The 16,690-nt window shown below is 40.7% G+C and overlaps 1 protein-coding gene across 2 annotated transcripts in view; it reads right to left on the reverse strand.

Moving 5' to 3' along the window:
• LOC140548220 (neural-cadherin) overlaps window positions 1–16,690 on the reverse strand; it is a 343,076-nt gene that overhangs the window by 181,112 nt on the left and 145,274 nt on the right. For both annotated transcript variants that reach the window (XM_072671671.1, XM_072671672.1), the window contains exon 7: window positions 3,049–3,191. In XM_072671671.1, coding sequence (XP_072527772.1) covers window positions 3,049–3,191 — 143 coding nt within the window. The remainder of the gene's footprint in view (window positions 1–3,048; window positions 3,192–16,690) is intronic.

Raw genomic sequence — 16,690 nt, forward strand, 5'->3', positions numbered from 1 at the left:
TGGCTGATTATCGGCATAAACATTTCCCAGAGCGTTGGTAAATATGTCCTTCACCCAGCCGGATGCACCCTTTGTATTTATGCCTTTAATACTACAGGCCTGATCAGCTTATCGACTCCGCGGTTTGAATTCTTAAAGCGGCATTAACTCAAACAGAACGTATTCCACTGTGAGTTACAGTCAAATTAACGGCGAGCATCAAGCGCTTCGGCTCCGTTTGGCCCGGCAGAAAGCCTCTAACAGAGAAAGGGAGAGGCTAATGAATGATTGAGAGAATTTCAGGAGAGGCCGAGATCTGACGAGCCGTGGAAAAGGGGCAATAAAAGAAGCCTTTGATCTTTGCGGAAGAGAAAGGGCGGAATTGGCATCCAAGAAATAGATAGAGACTCTTCTTGAGAATCAGGATTGAGCCCACTGAAGCAGTGCTTAGAGATGCATAGATCACCTGAACTGAGTAATAACAACCATCATTATGATGATTTCTCTCTGCTGAACGCTGAGGCCCGCCTTACTTCCTCGTTAGGATATTTGCCACAAGCAGCATAATGGCCGCTAAAACCTCCTATCTTCCAAATGCTAAAGTTATAGGAGATGGAATGTCCTTAACGTTAACGTATGCTAGTTACTGCAGTCAAACATAACACCTTAATAATGTCTTAAGGTGATTCATTAATAGTCAATGCCATCTACCTCTAATAGGAAGCCAGTTATATGCAGCCACAGGTTGCATGGCTCCCTATGTCTTATTTATCGCACAATTTGAGTGTAAACTCAATAATTGCATGATTAAGCCCTACTGAAAATAGTAGCCTGGCCTGCCAAAGCTTGACCTGCACAGTTTTTTTTTTTTTCTTTTTTCATATTTTCATATGACATGGGGCATAGGGCCAAACTAGTCAACCAGCAACTTTGGCTAAGTTGGTCATGAGCTCCTGCTCTAACACACCTGCTTCAACTCAAGAAGCGCGTGTTAACCCCTTAAACAGCCTATTGGCTGCTACAACCTTCAATTACCAATGAATAGCCCCACCGGTTTGTACAGAAGCCCCTGTAGTTACTGAATAACACGCCTCAGAGAGTAATAAGCCTTGCCCTGTAAAGGGGTAAATCAGCTGGTTCGTTAAAGGATGAACATGTAGTCTCCACTTTTCTTTTATCCTATTCAGGTGTTCATATGCTCCAGGATAGTTATTTATGATATTTATGACATGGCTTGTATCATGCTGAGTGATGGGGGGGGGGGTATCCTACCCACTCAGAGACAGGAAGGCCAAGTATGCTCTTTTAGACTCCCAGATACGGACGGCTGTGGCATCATTGGCTATTCAACCTGTGAACTCTTAATGAGATACATTTAATTAACTCCAGTCACTCAACCCACAATGTATTTCTAATGTATTTCTAATCTCTCATTTATGCTGAACGCAGCCTATTTTAACCGTTTAACTGCCCTATAATTAACTTTAACTGCCAAATCAGTCTCTTTGCATTGTTTTCCATGTAACTACTACTACTACTACTGCTACTACTAATAATAATAAGGCTTAGGATGGAATGCAAGGGACGATATTTAATTTCAATAAACAAAGTCATTCTAATACAACATGTTGTAATACAAGACTTTTGGAAGTTTGGAATTTCATGCATGAGACCAGAATTTCCTTTATTGCATGCTTATACTTCAACTAAGCAGCTTCCTTCCTTAGTTGAAGGGGGTCTGTTAGAGCTAAAGAATGTTCTTAGGTCCAATAGGACCAGGGTTTGGAAACACTTCACCAGGCCACTGCACAGCAGTAACTTTATACCGGAGAAAAGGTTTGCTTGTTATTTATAGCACAAACACACCAAAATAAAGATCTACACAGAGTTTATAACCTATTGCAGGTGTCCTGCAGATGTCATCACCATCTCACCAGTCCATTTTCACTCCCTGCATGATAATTGCCTGGGAGTGTAGCTGCTGGCCTCGCAGCAAACACAAGCCTCCAAATGCCCTCCAAAATAGACTGAAATTGTGTTGACATAATCCGAGACTCATTCTAAAACAGCTTCGAAAATGAATTCGGGCAGAGTGGCTTTAAATATGCTAATTATTCTAATTAAAGACTTAAATACTCTCACCTGCCATTTTCATCCCCACAAAGAGTGAATATTATTATTATTGTTGTTAAAAATGCTTTATAGCACTGTGAAGTAAGGGAATTAAAAATGTTGTCTTATTAGCCTTGGATTTGATAGACTATGTGTCCAAATGTTTGTGGACACCCCTTCTAATGAATGCATTCAGCTACTTTTAAGTTGCACGCATTTGCTGACACAGATATGCAAATGTGCACACACACATGCGCACACAGCTTGTCTAGTCCCAGTAGAGAAGTACTGCCAATGGAATAGGACTCTATAAACACCCCCTCCCCCCCTTTGGGGAGTTGAAGACATTCAGTCCTCATTGCTCCTCCAAAATCTAGCAGAAAGCCTTCTTCCCTGGACAGTAGAGACAGTTACTCCAACAAAAGCAGGATAGACTGTTTTAATGCCCTTGATTTTAAAAGAAACAAAGAACGAGCAGGTGTCCCAATACTTTTATCCATAAGGTAAACTGAAGGACTAGTTATCACTTTAGATGGCAAGGTTAGTGAAACTGCAGACCAGGCTTCTATTCACCTGAGGAGCATTATAATGAATGAGGTACAGAGAATAAGGCTGAATGGTCTACTGCAGTGATTTTCTCAGCCTGCTCCGATTGTGTGATTGCACTTAAATCCTTACCTAAAATGAAATAACGAAGAAGCATCAGGACTGTTCTGCAGACACAATATATCAGCAAATGTGCCAGTGATAAATCAACACTGCACGCGTTAAATTTAACAATGTGAGTGTTGATTCAACACGGGCAAATTTGCAATGTAGCTAAAAGTAGCGATGGAAAGAAAGAAGGGGAAATAAGTGTTGCTAAGAAACAGTGATTGGATATGTTCAGCTCAGCCATGAACTGCTGTGGAGGCCGAGAAAAAGAAGAGCGTCTTAACTGAAGAAGTGCTGGCTCACCTTTCTGATTGTCAATGACAAAGTTGCCTTCTTCATTTCCTGAGGAGATTTTGTATGTGATCCCATCGCCATCCGGGTCCTTGGCCAGCACCGTAGCAACCAAAGTATTGGGCCCAGCATCTTCAGAGACAAAGGTGCGATAACTGTATGTAGAAAAAACATACAAACACACACACACGTAAGCAATTATACCCACATGCATGTGCAGACACATCAACACTTCACGTCTCTGGGGAAGCAATAGCAAAGTGTGGGCGTTTGCAGGAAAATAAGCGGGCTGCATACTGTGACCAATCCTGACACATAGAATAATGCCATCGCCTGAATATCTCAATTACTCCTTAATGAGAGCAAGTTCCAGATGTTACAAGCTATTTCAAGTTCAAAGGTAAATATTTAAAGTGTTTGTGGTGAGGAAAAGAAAGTGGAGTTGGAAAGAGCTAGCAGGTGTTTCACACTTGCCTGAGCAAGAGCATGAAACTACTCATCTGATCAGAACAAAAATACAGAAATGCTAGACATCAGAATACTGCACACGTTATTACAATCAAAGGTTCCTTAGTGGTTCTTGGCGTATGCATTGTGTTTTAATGGCTTTAGAAAATGTTCATTATGAGAAGGTTCTTCACTACCACATTTCATTACAAGAAGCACCAACTAACAGATTCATTAGCTTCTGTTATATACAGTATGTGTCCAAATGTTTGTGGACACCCCTTCTAATGAATGCGTTCAGCTACTTTATGTTGCACTTATTGCTGACACATATAAGCAAATGCACATACACAGCTTGTTTTGGCCCTGTAGAGAAGTATTGCCAATAGAATAGGACTCTTTGGAGCAGATATAATGCCAGACGTGGGCTAGTGGGGTATAAAGCCCCCCATCATTCAGGTGTGGAGATGTAGGACTGTGTTCTCTGGAATGATGGTCGGTGCTCCATCCAATACTTTTGGTGTGAGTTGGCAAGTTGGAGATGAGGTGAGGTAATGATCACCCAACATCCTGACCTAACTGCTGCTCTGAATGCAGTCACATCCTTACAGCAATGTTCCTTCAAAATCTGGTAGAAGGCCTCTTACCAGTTCAATGAAAGCAGGCCTTCACTGGAGAGTAGAGACAGTTACTCCAACTAAAGCAGGATAAACTCTATTCTAATAGCCTTGATTTCAGAAGAAACAATGAATGAGCAGGTGTCCCAATACTTTTGTCCACAGTGTGTACATATAGTGTATATACTGTTATCTTCAATTGGCCACAGAACCTTTGGCACCCTTCATTAAATTTTGCTAAAATCTGTGTTTGTGAAATGCTCATCCAAGTTAAGAACACTCGATGAAGGATACTGGTCCAGCAGAACATTTTCAGTCCCTTGACATACCTGTGGTTTTACCTGTGAACCTCTCTTTTCAAGCCACACCACAAGCATTCAAATGGGTTCTAATCTGGAGACAGTGGGGACCACTGCAAAACTTCACTGACTTTGTGGTCCCGCAACTATTTTTGTGTGGATTGTGATGCACACGATACAGACAAAAGTTTTGGGACACACCTCTTAATCACTGAATGCAGGTGTCTCATTCAGTCCCATTGCCACAGGTGTTTAAAATCAAGAACCTATGCCTAGGAAAGGAGGTTCTAAAGAGCTCACTGAACTCTGTAACGCTGAACGCTGTAATAGGAGCCACCGCTGCAGTCACATCAAGTCAGATGATGAAATTTCTTCCCTTCTAGATTTTCTACCATCAGCTGTGAATGGAATTATTGAAAAGTGGAAGAGTTAGGAGGAACCACAGAGAGCAACTCAGCCACAAAGTGTCAGACCACGTAAAGTTACAGAGCTGGGTCAGGGCAGAGTGCAGAAAAGTCTCCAATGCTCTGCTGACTTAATAACTGCAGATCTCCAGACCTGCTGTTTGAGCTGCAAAGGAGGGACCAAAGGGATGACGTAAAAAGGATCCTGAAGGTGTAATATGTATGTGTCCCAATACTTTTATCCGTATAGTGTATGTTTAGAGTCATGATCTTGCTGGAAAATCCACCCACAGCCAAGGCACATCTTTCTGCCAGAAGGAGAGGGATGTTGGCAGTAAAATCCCCTGGTGTTTAGTGGAATTCACTATGTCGCTGATTTACACATGAGCCTCTGGACTAGTAGCAGCTAGACAGCCCCAAATCAGCAGGGATCCACCACCATATTTGACTAGGTATTGGGTTCCAGGTACTTGTATGCTTTGTATGCAATTTCATTTTTTTTCATTTTTTGTCTCATCTGACCACATAGCATGCTTCCATGTGCAGTTCAGTTTCAGTGGCTTGTTTTTAGGAGAGGTTTCTTTCACAGACCTCTTCCAAAAATCTTCCAGTCATAAAGATGAGTGTGTCTGACAGTGGATATTAAATGAGAAAACCCCAGCCTCATCTAAAATGTTCATGTTGAAATGGATTTGGACAGAAATCTGACATAAGCCCACACAAACGGCATGAGAAGACCAAAGGGAAAATGTATAAAATCTACGGGTCCTTATGGGTCCTTTAAGAGTGCATGTCCTAATCTGTATTTGCAATAGATCTTTACTAGATGCTGCAGTTTTCTTTACATAAAGGTCAAGGATGAAATAAACGTTCGGCAGGAGTTCCTGCCCATGGCATATTGTTGACCCGTGTGTAATTATTCTTAAACTCTAAATAACAGCATATGCTCTGTGCCACTCACATAGACCAGCCATTATAGGCCATTATGAAGAGTGCAAGGATTAATGGCTTTCCTGCTGGCAGTGTGTGTCCTGCTAACCTACAAGGCAGTGACAGCGTTAATGCTTGGTGTTGTGACATTAAGGGCACACACACATACACATACACATACAGTATACACTAGGGATGTCTCTAGTGGCTGGTTTAGAACCAAGGAAAGCAGTAAGGTTCTCTTGCTGGTAGAACAGAGCATTCCCACCATAGTTTGGTTTCTAACAAGGCGGAATTTACCTTATACAAATGAAGATGAGATTGGAGGAAGAGTGCAGAGTTTAAATCCTCCTCTTCTGACAGATTAACTAACACACTCTTTGTTGCTGTGTCGTGTTTACAGTGAGGCTCTGAGCTAACTCTAAGCTAAAGTTTTCCTCTTCCCTGAAATTTCCATTCCACCTTAAATAATGCAACACTGACATTCTGCTGTTCAAATGTACACAGTGTAACAGTGGCATTATTTAAGATGGAATGGAGAGTTAGCATCAGAAGCCAGTAGTTCAGAAGTTCATCTGCAGCAGCTGAAGATCATGTCTATTATTGGCACCCAGAGGATGCAAGATGGCACTAAGGATCAGAGCCTTAAAAGCTGATACCGGATCCATTAAAAAAGCCTGGAACGACCCTGATCCCGAGTGACTGGCTTGGGTCAGGACATCCCTAGTATGGACACAAATGCACAATACAGCCAAGCTACAGGGGACAGTGAGAGAATAGCTACTGGATTGGCTCTGTATTCCTGCACACTGAGTTAAAATGGAATATCATCAGTAATTGTTATACATATACTACTCATTTCCGGGGACCAAAAGTGATTGGACAAATGAACATAATAACAAATAAAATGATTGTATTTATCTTATTGTTGCTTAAAAGTCAGTAATCCACAGAAATCAACAGGTGCTGAATATCCCTGGCGTACTGAGCTGTCGGTTCTGATGGTTTCAGCAGCTTTTTGCCTTCTATATTGTATGCAGTAACTTAAGTTCATTCTCAATACAAGCCAGGTCAGACGATTGACTCAGCCACAGAAGAACAATCCACTTTTTGGCCCTGAAAAACAAGGTGAAGTACTGTGTTCTAAGGTTTTTCGGTTGTACTGAGCAGCTAAGAGGCTTCATCTCTGAATGTATTCTGCTGCCATCCACAGTCTTTTCATCAATACAGACTACTAAGCCAGTTCAGCTGGGAGACATACATTACAAGCTCATGCCATGATGTTTCAATGGTTTCGATGGTTTGCTCTGGATCCTAAGCAGTCTTATGCCATCACTCTGGTACAGGTAAATGCATTGGGAAATGTGCCCTTTTCAGAACTCTAAAGATACTCCTATATGCCATAGAGCAAACCATAACCTGGCCCTTCTGTTTTTAGACTTTCCAGTGGTTTGCATCATGATTGCATCAGGTTTAAAACTCTTCGTTCATCTAATACTATGGCCTTCTCTGGTCTATCAGACTGTTTGCAATTGCCAAGCTGAATCATTTATTCTGATTTCCAGCCTGGGGAAGGACTGCTTCACCGGCATTGACACTTTGGTCATCACAATAAGAGCAAACAGTTGAAAATGGTACGTCTGGAATCAGCTCTAGACCTTCTCTTAGGCCCCGTGTGCATGAAGTAGTGATGATGCAAGGAGGCAGAGTTGGGCAAGAAAATGAGCAGCCAACTTTCCAATTAGTTATGGCCCACTGAAATCAGCTGTATTGAAAAGGACTGTGATTCCTGGACTGTTTGTTCAATGTGGACATACAACTCCCTCCAGGTTTTATGTCAAATATCAGGGTTATCAATTATAGAGCAGAAACAAAATTGAGAGAAAAAAAGATGGAAAAAGACAGACAAAGCGGTAGAGCCATGAAAAGTAGAAGTTACAAATAAGAAAGGAATAAATAAGAAAGAAAAAGGAAAAATAAGAAAAGGAAGAATTAAAGAAAAAATAAAAGAGTAATAGAAAAAATTAATAAATTTAAATTTAAATAAATTAATAAGTAAAAAAATAGAAAACAAGCAAGAAATAAGGTAAGAAAAAATAAAGAAAGAATGAAACAAAAAAGAAGATAAAAAAAGAAATTAAAAATACTGTATATAAAATGTACATTTTAGTATACTAATGTAATTACATACTTGACCACACACTGAAAAAAATTAATATTTATATTTACTCTGCATTTACACAACCTTTTCCACTTGTTTTAATGTGAAGACATGTAAAAATACATGTCTTTTAGCAAAGCAAGTCAAAGTCAAACAGCAATATGATTTCAGTTGTTATTATAAGGATACAATTGCTTTATATGTTTGCTTTAAATATTAGTAATTATGCAGGGAATTACATTATTACATAATTCATTACAAATGCATAACTTAATAATAATAAAATCATCTCTTCTACTTGGTAACAATGACAAGTCACACTTCTGACAGAATCACACTTCCAGCATTCTTCTGTTTTCACCAGTGATAACTACAGGAAATGCAATAGAGAAAAGAGACATTCTTGCTCTGGAGAAGTCCAAACCTGGCAAGTCATTAAGCAGAGTGAGAAAAAGAGAGACATGCCACACATGTTACCTCCCAGATCCCACAGAACTCCTGGGCAAGCAAGCTCCGGCGACTGAAGCAAATCTTGTCGTGCCACCCCTCTAGTAAATAAATAAATAAATAGATAAACGCCACGTTCCCTGCCAAGACTTTCCTGCCAAGCCCTTCTCTAGCTCCTTCTCTTCTCCGCTGACATGCTACGCTCCCTATCGATGGAACACCATCTAATGACTGGGGAGATAAATGAGGCTCCCACATCTGCACAGTGTGCTGTCGTTTTACATTCCAACCAAGCAGATCTTCGGAAAGAAGGATAAAAAAAGAATGTATTAAAAAAAAATTCAAGAAGAGAAAGAAGAAGCCACTGACAGACTAACTGTGATGAACTCCCTCACCTACTGCCCTCCATTTGTTCTTATTTGGCCTCAAAGATTTCACTCCTCCAGCATTGGCAGCTCTCACAGGGAGAAGCATGTTGTTGAGGACAGCAGTGAAAGCGTTTCTTCTTCATCCGAGGAAGAGCGAGATAGTCCATCATAGCTGATAAAGGTCAAGAGCAGACGGGGCTCTGATGGACTGCTGGTGTGATCTGCGGTTTACGGGTCAGAATGCTGTTGGGGAAGTAAATTCTGCCAGCATCATTCAAAGACCCCCCCCCCCCCACCCCCCAAAAAAAAAAATCATCTGCAGAGCTGCAAATTGTGAGATTGTACCGCAGGGGTTTGCAGTGAGTGGAAAGTGAGTGATGGATGAGCTTTGCAAGGCTGAACTGTGCATGCTAGGCCTCAGAGATAACCAACACACTCAAAAATAAAAGATGCCAAAAGGGTACTTTAGAGTGATGCCAGAGAAGAACCTAAAAAGAAAGTTCTTTAGGAGACGATTTGCTCTTTTGCTCTAGATAAGTGTCATTTCAATCCATATTGTTTCAAGTACATTCATGTTCACCTTTTAGGCATTTAGCAGATGCTCTTATCCAGTGCTTCACTGTTTACTCAGAAAATATCCTTAGCTAGTTTGTTTTGGCTAAGATCTAAAAGATCCCTCTAAGCTTAGATGCTACTAAATACAGAAGTCAGTATGGAGACCACAATACTCAACACTACACTTCACCCAAGTACACTTGGAAAAAGGTGGGTCTTCAGTCTGCGTTTGAAGACAGCCAGCAACTCTGCCTTCGGACACCCAGGGGAAGTTCGTTCCACCACTTCAGTGCAGGACAGAAAAAAAGCCTGGACGCTCGTCTTCCAGGGATCTTAAAGGATGGGGGGTCAAGCCGAGACGTACTTTAAGATGAGAGGGGCTGGACCAGTCTTGGCCCTGTAGGCCAGCATCAAGGTTTTGAATCTGATGCAGGCAGCAGCTACAAGAAGCCAGTGAAGAGAACGCAGCAGAAAAGTGACATGGCTGAACTTAAAAAGTCCTTGATGAGCAAACAGACATTAGGTTGAAGAAATACTGAAGTTTAAGGGGAACGTCCACTGATTTACGATATAAACAAAGTCATTCAGATCACTTTGTTGTGAAATCTGCCATTCTAGGGAAACTTACCAAGTCAGGATTGTTTATAGCGATGGTGATGGGCATCTAAAAGCTGCCTCACAGAAAGCTATTACATGAAATGGTTACAGTAGATTTGTGGTAAATTCTAATCTAAAACCCATTCCTAAAATATATGCAGGGCAAAGTGGTGCATGTAGAGAGTTGTAGGGGAAACAGATGTTGTTGTTTTTTTCCTTGTGTACCATTTTGCCATTTTCAGTATTGCACATAAAAGCTGGTCGGTTTGAATAGCAAATAAGAAACAGTAAATCTTCTTAAAACTCATGTATGCAGTTTTCAGAAAGATTCTGACATTCACCAGTCATTTCTTATTTATGAGGACAATGGGATCCATCATTATGAGAGCAGAGCTGTGAACAATTCTGCGCTTTATGAATCTGACATTGACTTTTCTCAAGAACAAATTTCAGAAAAGGAAGGTATTGGTTAATAAGGCCATACTTTATGTGGCCATACTTGTATTGCAGACATCGCAATCCCTGTTTCCTATCAATACTTCTGTAAGGAAAATGTTATGTTTACCACTTTGGGGTTCTGAGTGGTCCAGCGGACTAATGTACTGCCCCTATGACTGGAGGATTGGGTGTTCAAATCCTAGATCAAAACTGCCAGCCATCAGCAGCCGAAGCCTGAAAGAGCACAATTGGCCTTGCTCTCTCTAATTGGGTAGATGGCTCTCTCTCTCCCCACCCCCCTCTCTGATGCTTCATGTATGCATATTTTTTATTTTTCTATTATTTATCAATTTATCAGTCGTATTTGAATCAAAGTCTGGAAATAAAGCTTTTATCAGCCTTTCCTTCATGTTTCAGAAAGGCGTTTGTTTTGTGTGTGACGTTCGTAGGTCGTACCAATCTACTCTTCCCGGATTGGCTAGACGCAACGTGCTGTACTCATTTGCATTGAACTCTGCTCTTAGAACAATGCAACCCATGCACATGCTGCATCTTTCTCCATTGAAATGAATAGGAGGTGAAGTGACAAGTAGACACGTACCACAACCTATTAATATATATATACGCCATGACACAATTTCATAGCTTGATGACACTAACATTTATATATATATATATATATATATATATATATATATATATATATATATGTACAATGTGTGTCATCAATCTATAAAATTGTGTAATTGCATTAATCAAAGCAATATTCTGTGATTAATTCTTATTAATCACAGAAATTAAAATGCTATCTAGAACTTCCTTGACTTTTTGAGTGGGAGAACAAATAAATGTGCCTAATAAACTGACTCAAGAAATCCTTTTTTTGTTCTTATAATATCTCAGTGTACCTCTGAGCACTCTAGCCTCGAACATGACAAAGCTCAGACACAGAAGCTTTAATAGAGAAGAAGCTACAATAACGTTTTAAGAGATAAACGGATGATCAGTCAATGGGCTGGATTAAGCGAGCTATAACAGGAGCAGCTGCTTGAGAGAGAGAGAAAGAGAGGGAGAGAGAGAGAGATAGTTAGTTATGAGATTTAATCCATATTTCAGCAGAAATAAAGTGTAATCTACAGTCTAAGGTCAACCGTAGAGGCACCGTAGAGGCACTACATCGCTAAATAAAACAGTTAATACGTCAATAGACTCTGTAAAGAGAGAGACCTACAGGAGGGAAGTTGGGGCCAAATTTGGTGAAATGATTAATAAGTGTTAAAAAAAGGTTAATGCGTTAAAGTCTGCAGATTTTTCACATCATTAGCGCATTAACACTGACAGCACTAATATATAGAGAATTTCTTAATTTATTCATTTTTGTCCTAGGCCTTGATGCATCGTACTGTTTATTGATCCACCTTAAGTTCCACCCCAGTATCATTAAAACCAGAGCTCGGCTTTTTAGCTCCAAATCCAACCATTCATCTCAGTTAGTGCAAAAAAAAAAGTGAAAGCTGTAGATACAGAAAGAGAGATACAATCAGACAGACAGAGAGAAAGAGAGAGAGTGTCTGTGAAAGAGTGACAGAAGGAGAGAGACAGATGGAAGGGTATGAAAAAGAGATGGAAATAAAAAAAAAAGAGCGATGGAAGGCGATAGATGAAGAGGGATGAAAGCTTAAGAGTGATGAGAGGATGGCAATCAGAAGACAGAACGAGACAGCTATAAAGACAGATAGAAGTTTCTGACGGAGTTGGAAAGTGCGAGGGGGAGCGTTTGAAACTGTCATCCTGCGCAGCGCGAGGCTGATTGATGGCTAACAGAGGCGCGGTGACGGGCGTTTCATGTGGGTGATGTATGTCGTCTCCGTGGAAACGCCATCCTTCGCCCCTCCTCGCCCTGTCAGCGCACACCAACACCCGTCACAGGGGTGACACCATGCGACCCGCAATTTGTCATCAGCCTCAAAAGCCGGGGTTCATTCACTCACATACATTTACACACACAGACACTCTCACTCTCACTCACACACACACACACACACACCGTACACACACCGTACACACACCGTACACACACCACACACAAGGACAAGTCAAAGAGCTTGTTCTCGGCACGTCGGTCGGGTGCAACCTCAGTGATCACCTGTCACACCGTAACAACAACAAAAAGGGAGGCAAAAAGATTACACTCCGCCCATCTCTACAGTCTGTTGCCATGACAACAAAGAAGGTGACAGCCCCGGTGAGAGTGACTGGCAAGCGGGCACGCCGGGGTGCCGACAGTTCTGTGTGGAGAAGGTGTGTCAGTCAACACGCGAGGTCACACCTGCTCTGCTCTTTTCACACACACACAAATGTCACATCATTTTGGCTCATTATCCCAACCATCAATCTTAGATTTCAGCCACTGTAGAACTATAGCCGTCCACCGTTGGAGGGTGAGCCATTACAATACTGCTCAAAAATGTTAGATGCTGTAAAATTAGAATGAAAGAGCTGCTTATCCAGACAGTAGGTGTTTCTTTTCTCAGTAAAATATTGATATTAGAATCAATACTAATAACACTCAGTTAAAAAGTTGTGGTTTTCCATCACTGTGTGCCTTCTCCAAACATCTCCAAAGCAATCATCATGGGAGTCTAGGAATATTTCTAGTCATCATCCAACACCTGTTTTGGTAAATCAGTGCTTAACAACACTTTGGCCTAGTTCGGAATAGCTCTTGATGATTTGGGAGAAGACCATAAGAGAGGGAGGGGAACTTGGGAATGATTTGGTAGGAGGCCACCCTCTCTGATATGTGGAACCAGGAATGAAAAATGACCTGGCTAAGTGGGAGGTGACGGGGAGGTGACGGGTTGTGCAGACTTGTCGACATGTGAACAAGGTAGGGACGGAATTTATGTTGTTAGAATTAATGTTAGATTAAGGAAGAGGGTCTCCAGGCATGTTCCTCCTCCCGAAATGTAGTTATTGCATACCTCTGCATACAGACAAAATTAGGTTCACCTGCGCATTGACTGTTTCTTCTGAAATCCAGGGTATTAAAAGAGTTTATCCTGCTTTTGTTGGAGCAACTGCCTTTACTGTCCAGGGAAGAAGACTTTCAACTAGATTTTGGAGGAGCACTGCTGTGAGGATTTGATCGCATTTAGTGCCAGGAGCATTAGTGAGGTCAGGATGTTGGATGATCACCTCACAACTTCATCCTGAAAAGTATTAGATGGAGCACCAACCATCATTCCAGAGAACACAGTTCCACTGCTGCCCAGTCAACACACTGCTAAAAATATAAGAGCCTTGAGGAATGTTTAGAGGTTCTTCGGTCTGAAACTGTGGAGATCTTCTAAAGATCTTTCCTTGAAGGACCCTAAGAGGTTCATCAACATTTTCAAATTAAAGAAGCTTTGGGGGCTTTAGACATGGTAGGTTTGTGTGTTTGTATGTTTGTATCTGCTCCAGAGAGTCCTATTCTATTGGCTAATATTTCTCTACAGGGACTAGACAAGCTTTGCACGTGCATTTGCACATCTGTGTCAGCAATGGGTGTTGTCCAACATATTTGAACATATAGTGCATGTTAAATCAGGTGAGCTGGGGATGAATTGAATGAATCCATGTGCAAGCTGGGGGCGTCCAGGAGAAACCTGGAACCAAACATTGTTCTCCAGATCTCAAAAGATCTCCAGTATTTTCGTCAGAATGAAAGGTTACTGTGTTTATGTTTATCTACGTCTGTTCTAATATGATCTGGAGTTTCTACAAGTAAAAACCCTCACATTGCTTTGGATTAACAGTTTTAAATAATGTGCTTAGCTGCCTAAAACTTCTGCACGCTACTTTTGTACTGAATATGGGCTAGCCAAACAAATTAAGGCCATGTTGCCCAAATAGACAAGCCAAGCATAAAGGATTTTCATGTGCGCTACTGCTAGAGACCAAAAAAGGGAAAAATCAAAAGCACATGCACAATTACTAGCTTAAGTTGCTAATGATATCTGTAGCCTAAAGTCTATCCCAGAAATAAATCACAACAAGTTGGACGGCGGACTGACACGTTCGAGCTCATTACTGTGCTCCGTGGGTCTTGTACATGTCGCTTACAACTCATCTCGTCCTTTTATAAATATCACTCAGCCTCCCGGACTGTTGTTTTTTTTGTTTGTTTTTTTTATTTGTCTGCGTTCAGGACGGCTCGAAATGAGCAGCTCCAGTAATGATGCATCGTGGAAAAGAGGAAGAGAGGGGGAAAAATGTCAACCTGAGTGACAAGGCTCATTTTCCGTATTACTGGAGAAGCCGCATCGTCTCGTGGCAGAAAGGCTGCAGCAAATTAGCCAGGCCGAATGGAACAAACAGCGGCGACAGACGTCGCGAGATTTGCTCAATTACTGCCCTCAGCGCATGCAGTGTACAACCGTGGCTTCCGAAAAGCCCAAACGGGGCTGAAGAGGGGGGTTATAAATGTGTTCTGGCTGTGCTAGGGTGCAATTGTCTGAGGGAAGCAGAACGAGAGAAGCAGTGCAGATCCAATAGGACAGGTATGGTGGCAGAGGGGTGGAGAGAAAGTCAGTGGTAAAACTTTGGCCTGATGCACTAATAAAAACTCTGGAATTTATTTGAATGGTTTGTACAGCGTCTGTAGCACAAGGCAAAGCTGAGCTGTAATTGGGCCTGAAAGTTTGGTTCATAACCTCAATGCAGGCCAAGAACATTCCAATCAAGTTCAACCCAATCTGTGGAGTGAAGTTCTGCATCAGAACCTGACCTGATCCAAATTGTTCCTCCAAACTCTAAATCATAAAGCTTATTAAAAATAACCAGAATTTATTCCATCTCTTTGCACTGATTCTAAAACATCCTAAATGATCATCAGAAATCACAGGAATTTCAGAATAGAGTCAGCGTTTAAGCAGACATGCATTCCTGGGTCAGTTAGGCTTCTCGGTCTGTAGGTAGTGTAGGATCAATGCCATTGTATTAGAACTTTGAAGAGGCCTGGAATATGTTATTTAAGGTATTCTGTTTTTTTTTTTTTTTTTAGGTCTAAAGTGTTTGTTTGTTTGTTTTATTTTCAATATTTAATTCATTCGTAAAACAGTTAGATGTACTTGATGCTTGTTTCGCACTGTATGTGTTCAGGATTTGTATTTGTATATTAGTGTTGTATGTAAAGACAAAAGGTTTGGCATGCTTGTAAAATCTTAATTTTGCATCTTATAATGTTATAATCCGGTGTAATCTGAAACCGCATTATATCAAACCATAAAATATTGCATTGCCTTGAATTGGAACGTATAGTGGCATATTATATGGTACATTTAGAATATTAGGCATGGTGATTTTCACACCATAGCATTAGCAATACTGCCAGCAATGTAAGTCTGTTTAGCAACTTTTCTGGAAATGCATTTTTTTTTAAATAGATTTTTTACCATTTGTGGTAATGTGTACAGTGTATCATCCCATATAATATTGTATCATAATGTATCTCATTGTACTGTATCATAGTGTATCATAGTGTATCGCATCATACTGTATCATAATTTATCATATTGTATTATAGTGTATCGCATCATATTTTATCATAATTTATCATATTGTATTATAGTGTATCGCATCATATTTTATCATAATGTATCATATTGTATCAGTGTATCGTATCATATCATAGTAAATCACATTGTATCACAGTGTCTCACATCATACTGTATCATAGCGTATCATAGTGTATCATATCATGGTGTATTGTATCAGTGTATCGTATCATATCATATCATAGTGTATCATATGATAGTGTATCACATCATACTGTACCATAGTGTTGCATAATATGTCATAGTGTGTCGTATCATATTTTATTATACTGTATCATAGTGTATCATGCTGTATTGTATTAGTGTATCATATCATTTCATAGTGTATCATATTGTATCATAGTGTATTGTGTTGTAGCATGTTGTACAGTGCAGTTGTATCATAACACACTGCATCATTTCAAGTCATATCATATTGAACTGCGTCATAAATGCATGCCGAAACACATTCGGCACGAGACAGGATATAAGAACCTGAACATGGAATCTGAACCCGACACGGTCCGTTACATCCTAACCCAAGTACTTGTGTAACATATAAAAGTGTGTATAAGAGAGAGGCAAGCCCTGCTTGTGTCACATACAGGCACGCACACAAAAGCATGACATACATTTGAACCGACAGATAGACAGACACGGTCAGACGCAAATATAGCAGGCCTTCATCCACAAAAGTTTCTCTCTCTCTTTCTGCTCCTCTCTCGCTCTCTCCACGGCTGAATGCATGGCTGACTGAACCTGCCTCACTGCTTCGATGAGCACGGTGGCAGAAAATCGGCCAATTAAAAAAG

The sequence above is a fragment of the Salminus brasiliensis genome, chromosome 25, assembly GCF_030463535.1.
Source record: "Salminus brasiliensis chromosome 25, fSalBra1.hap2, whole genome shotgun sequence".
NCBI lineage: Eukaryota > Metazoa > Chordata > Actinopteri > Characiformes > Bryconidae > Salminus > Salminus brasiliensis.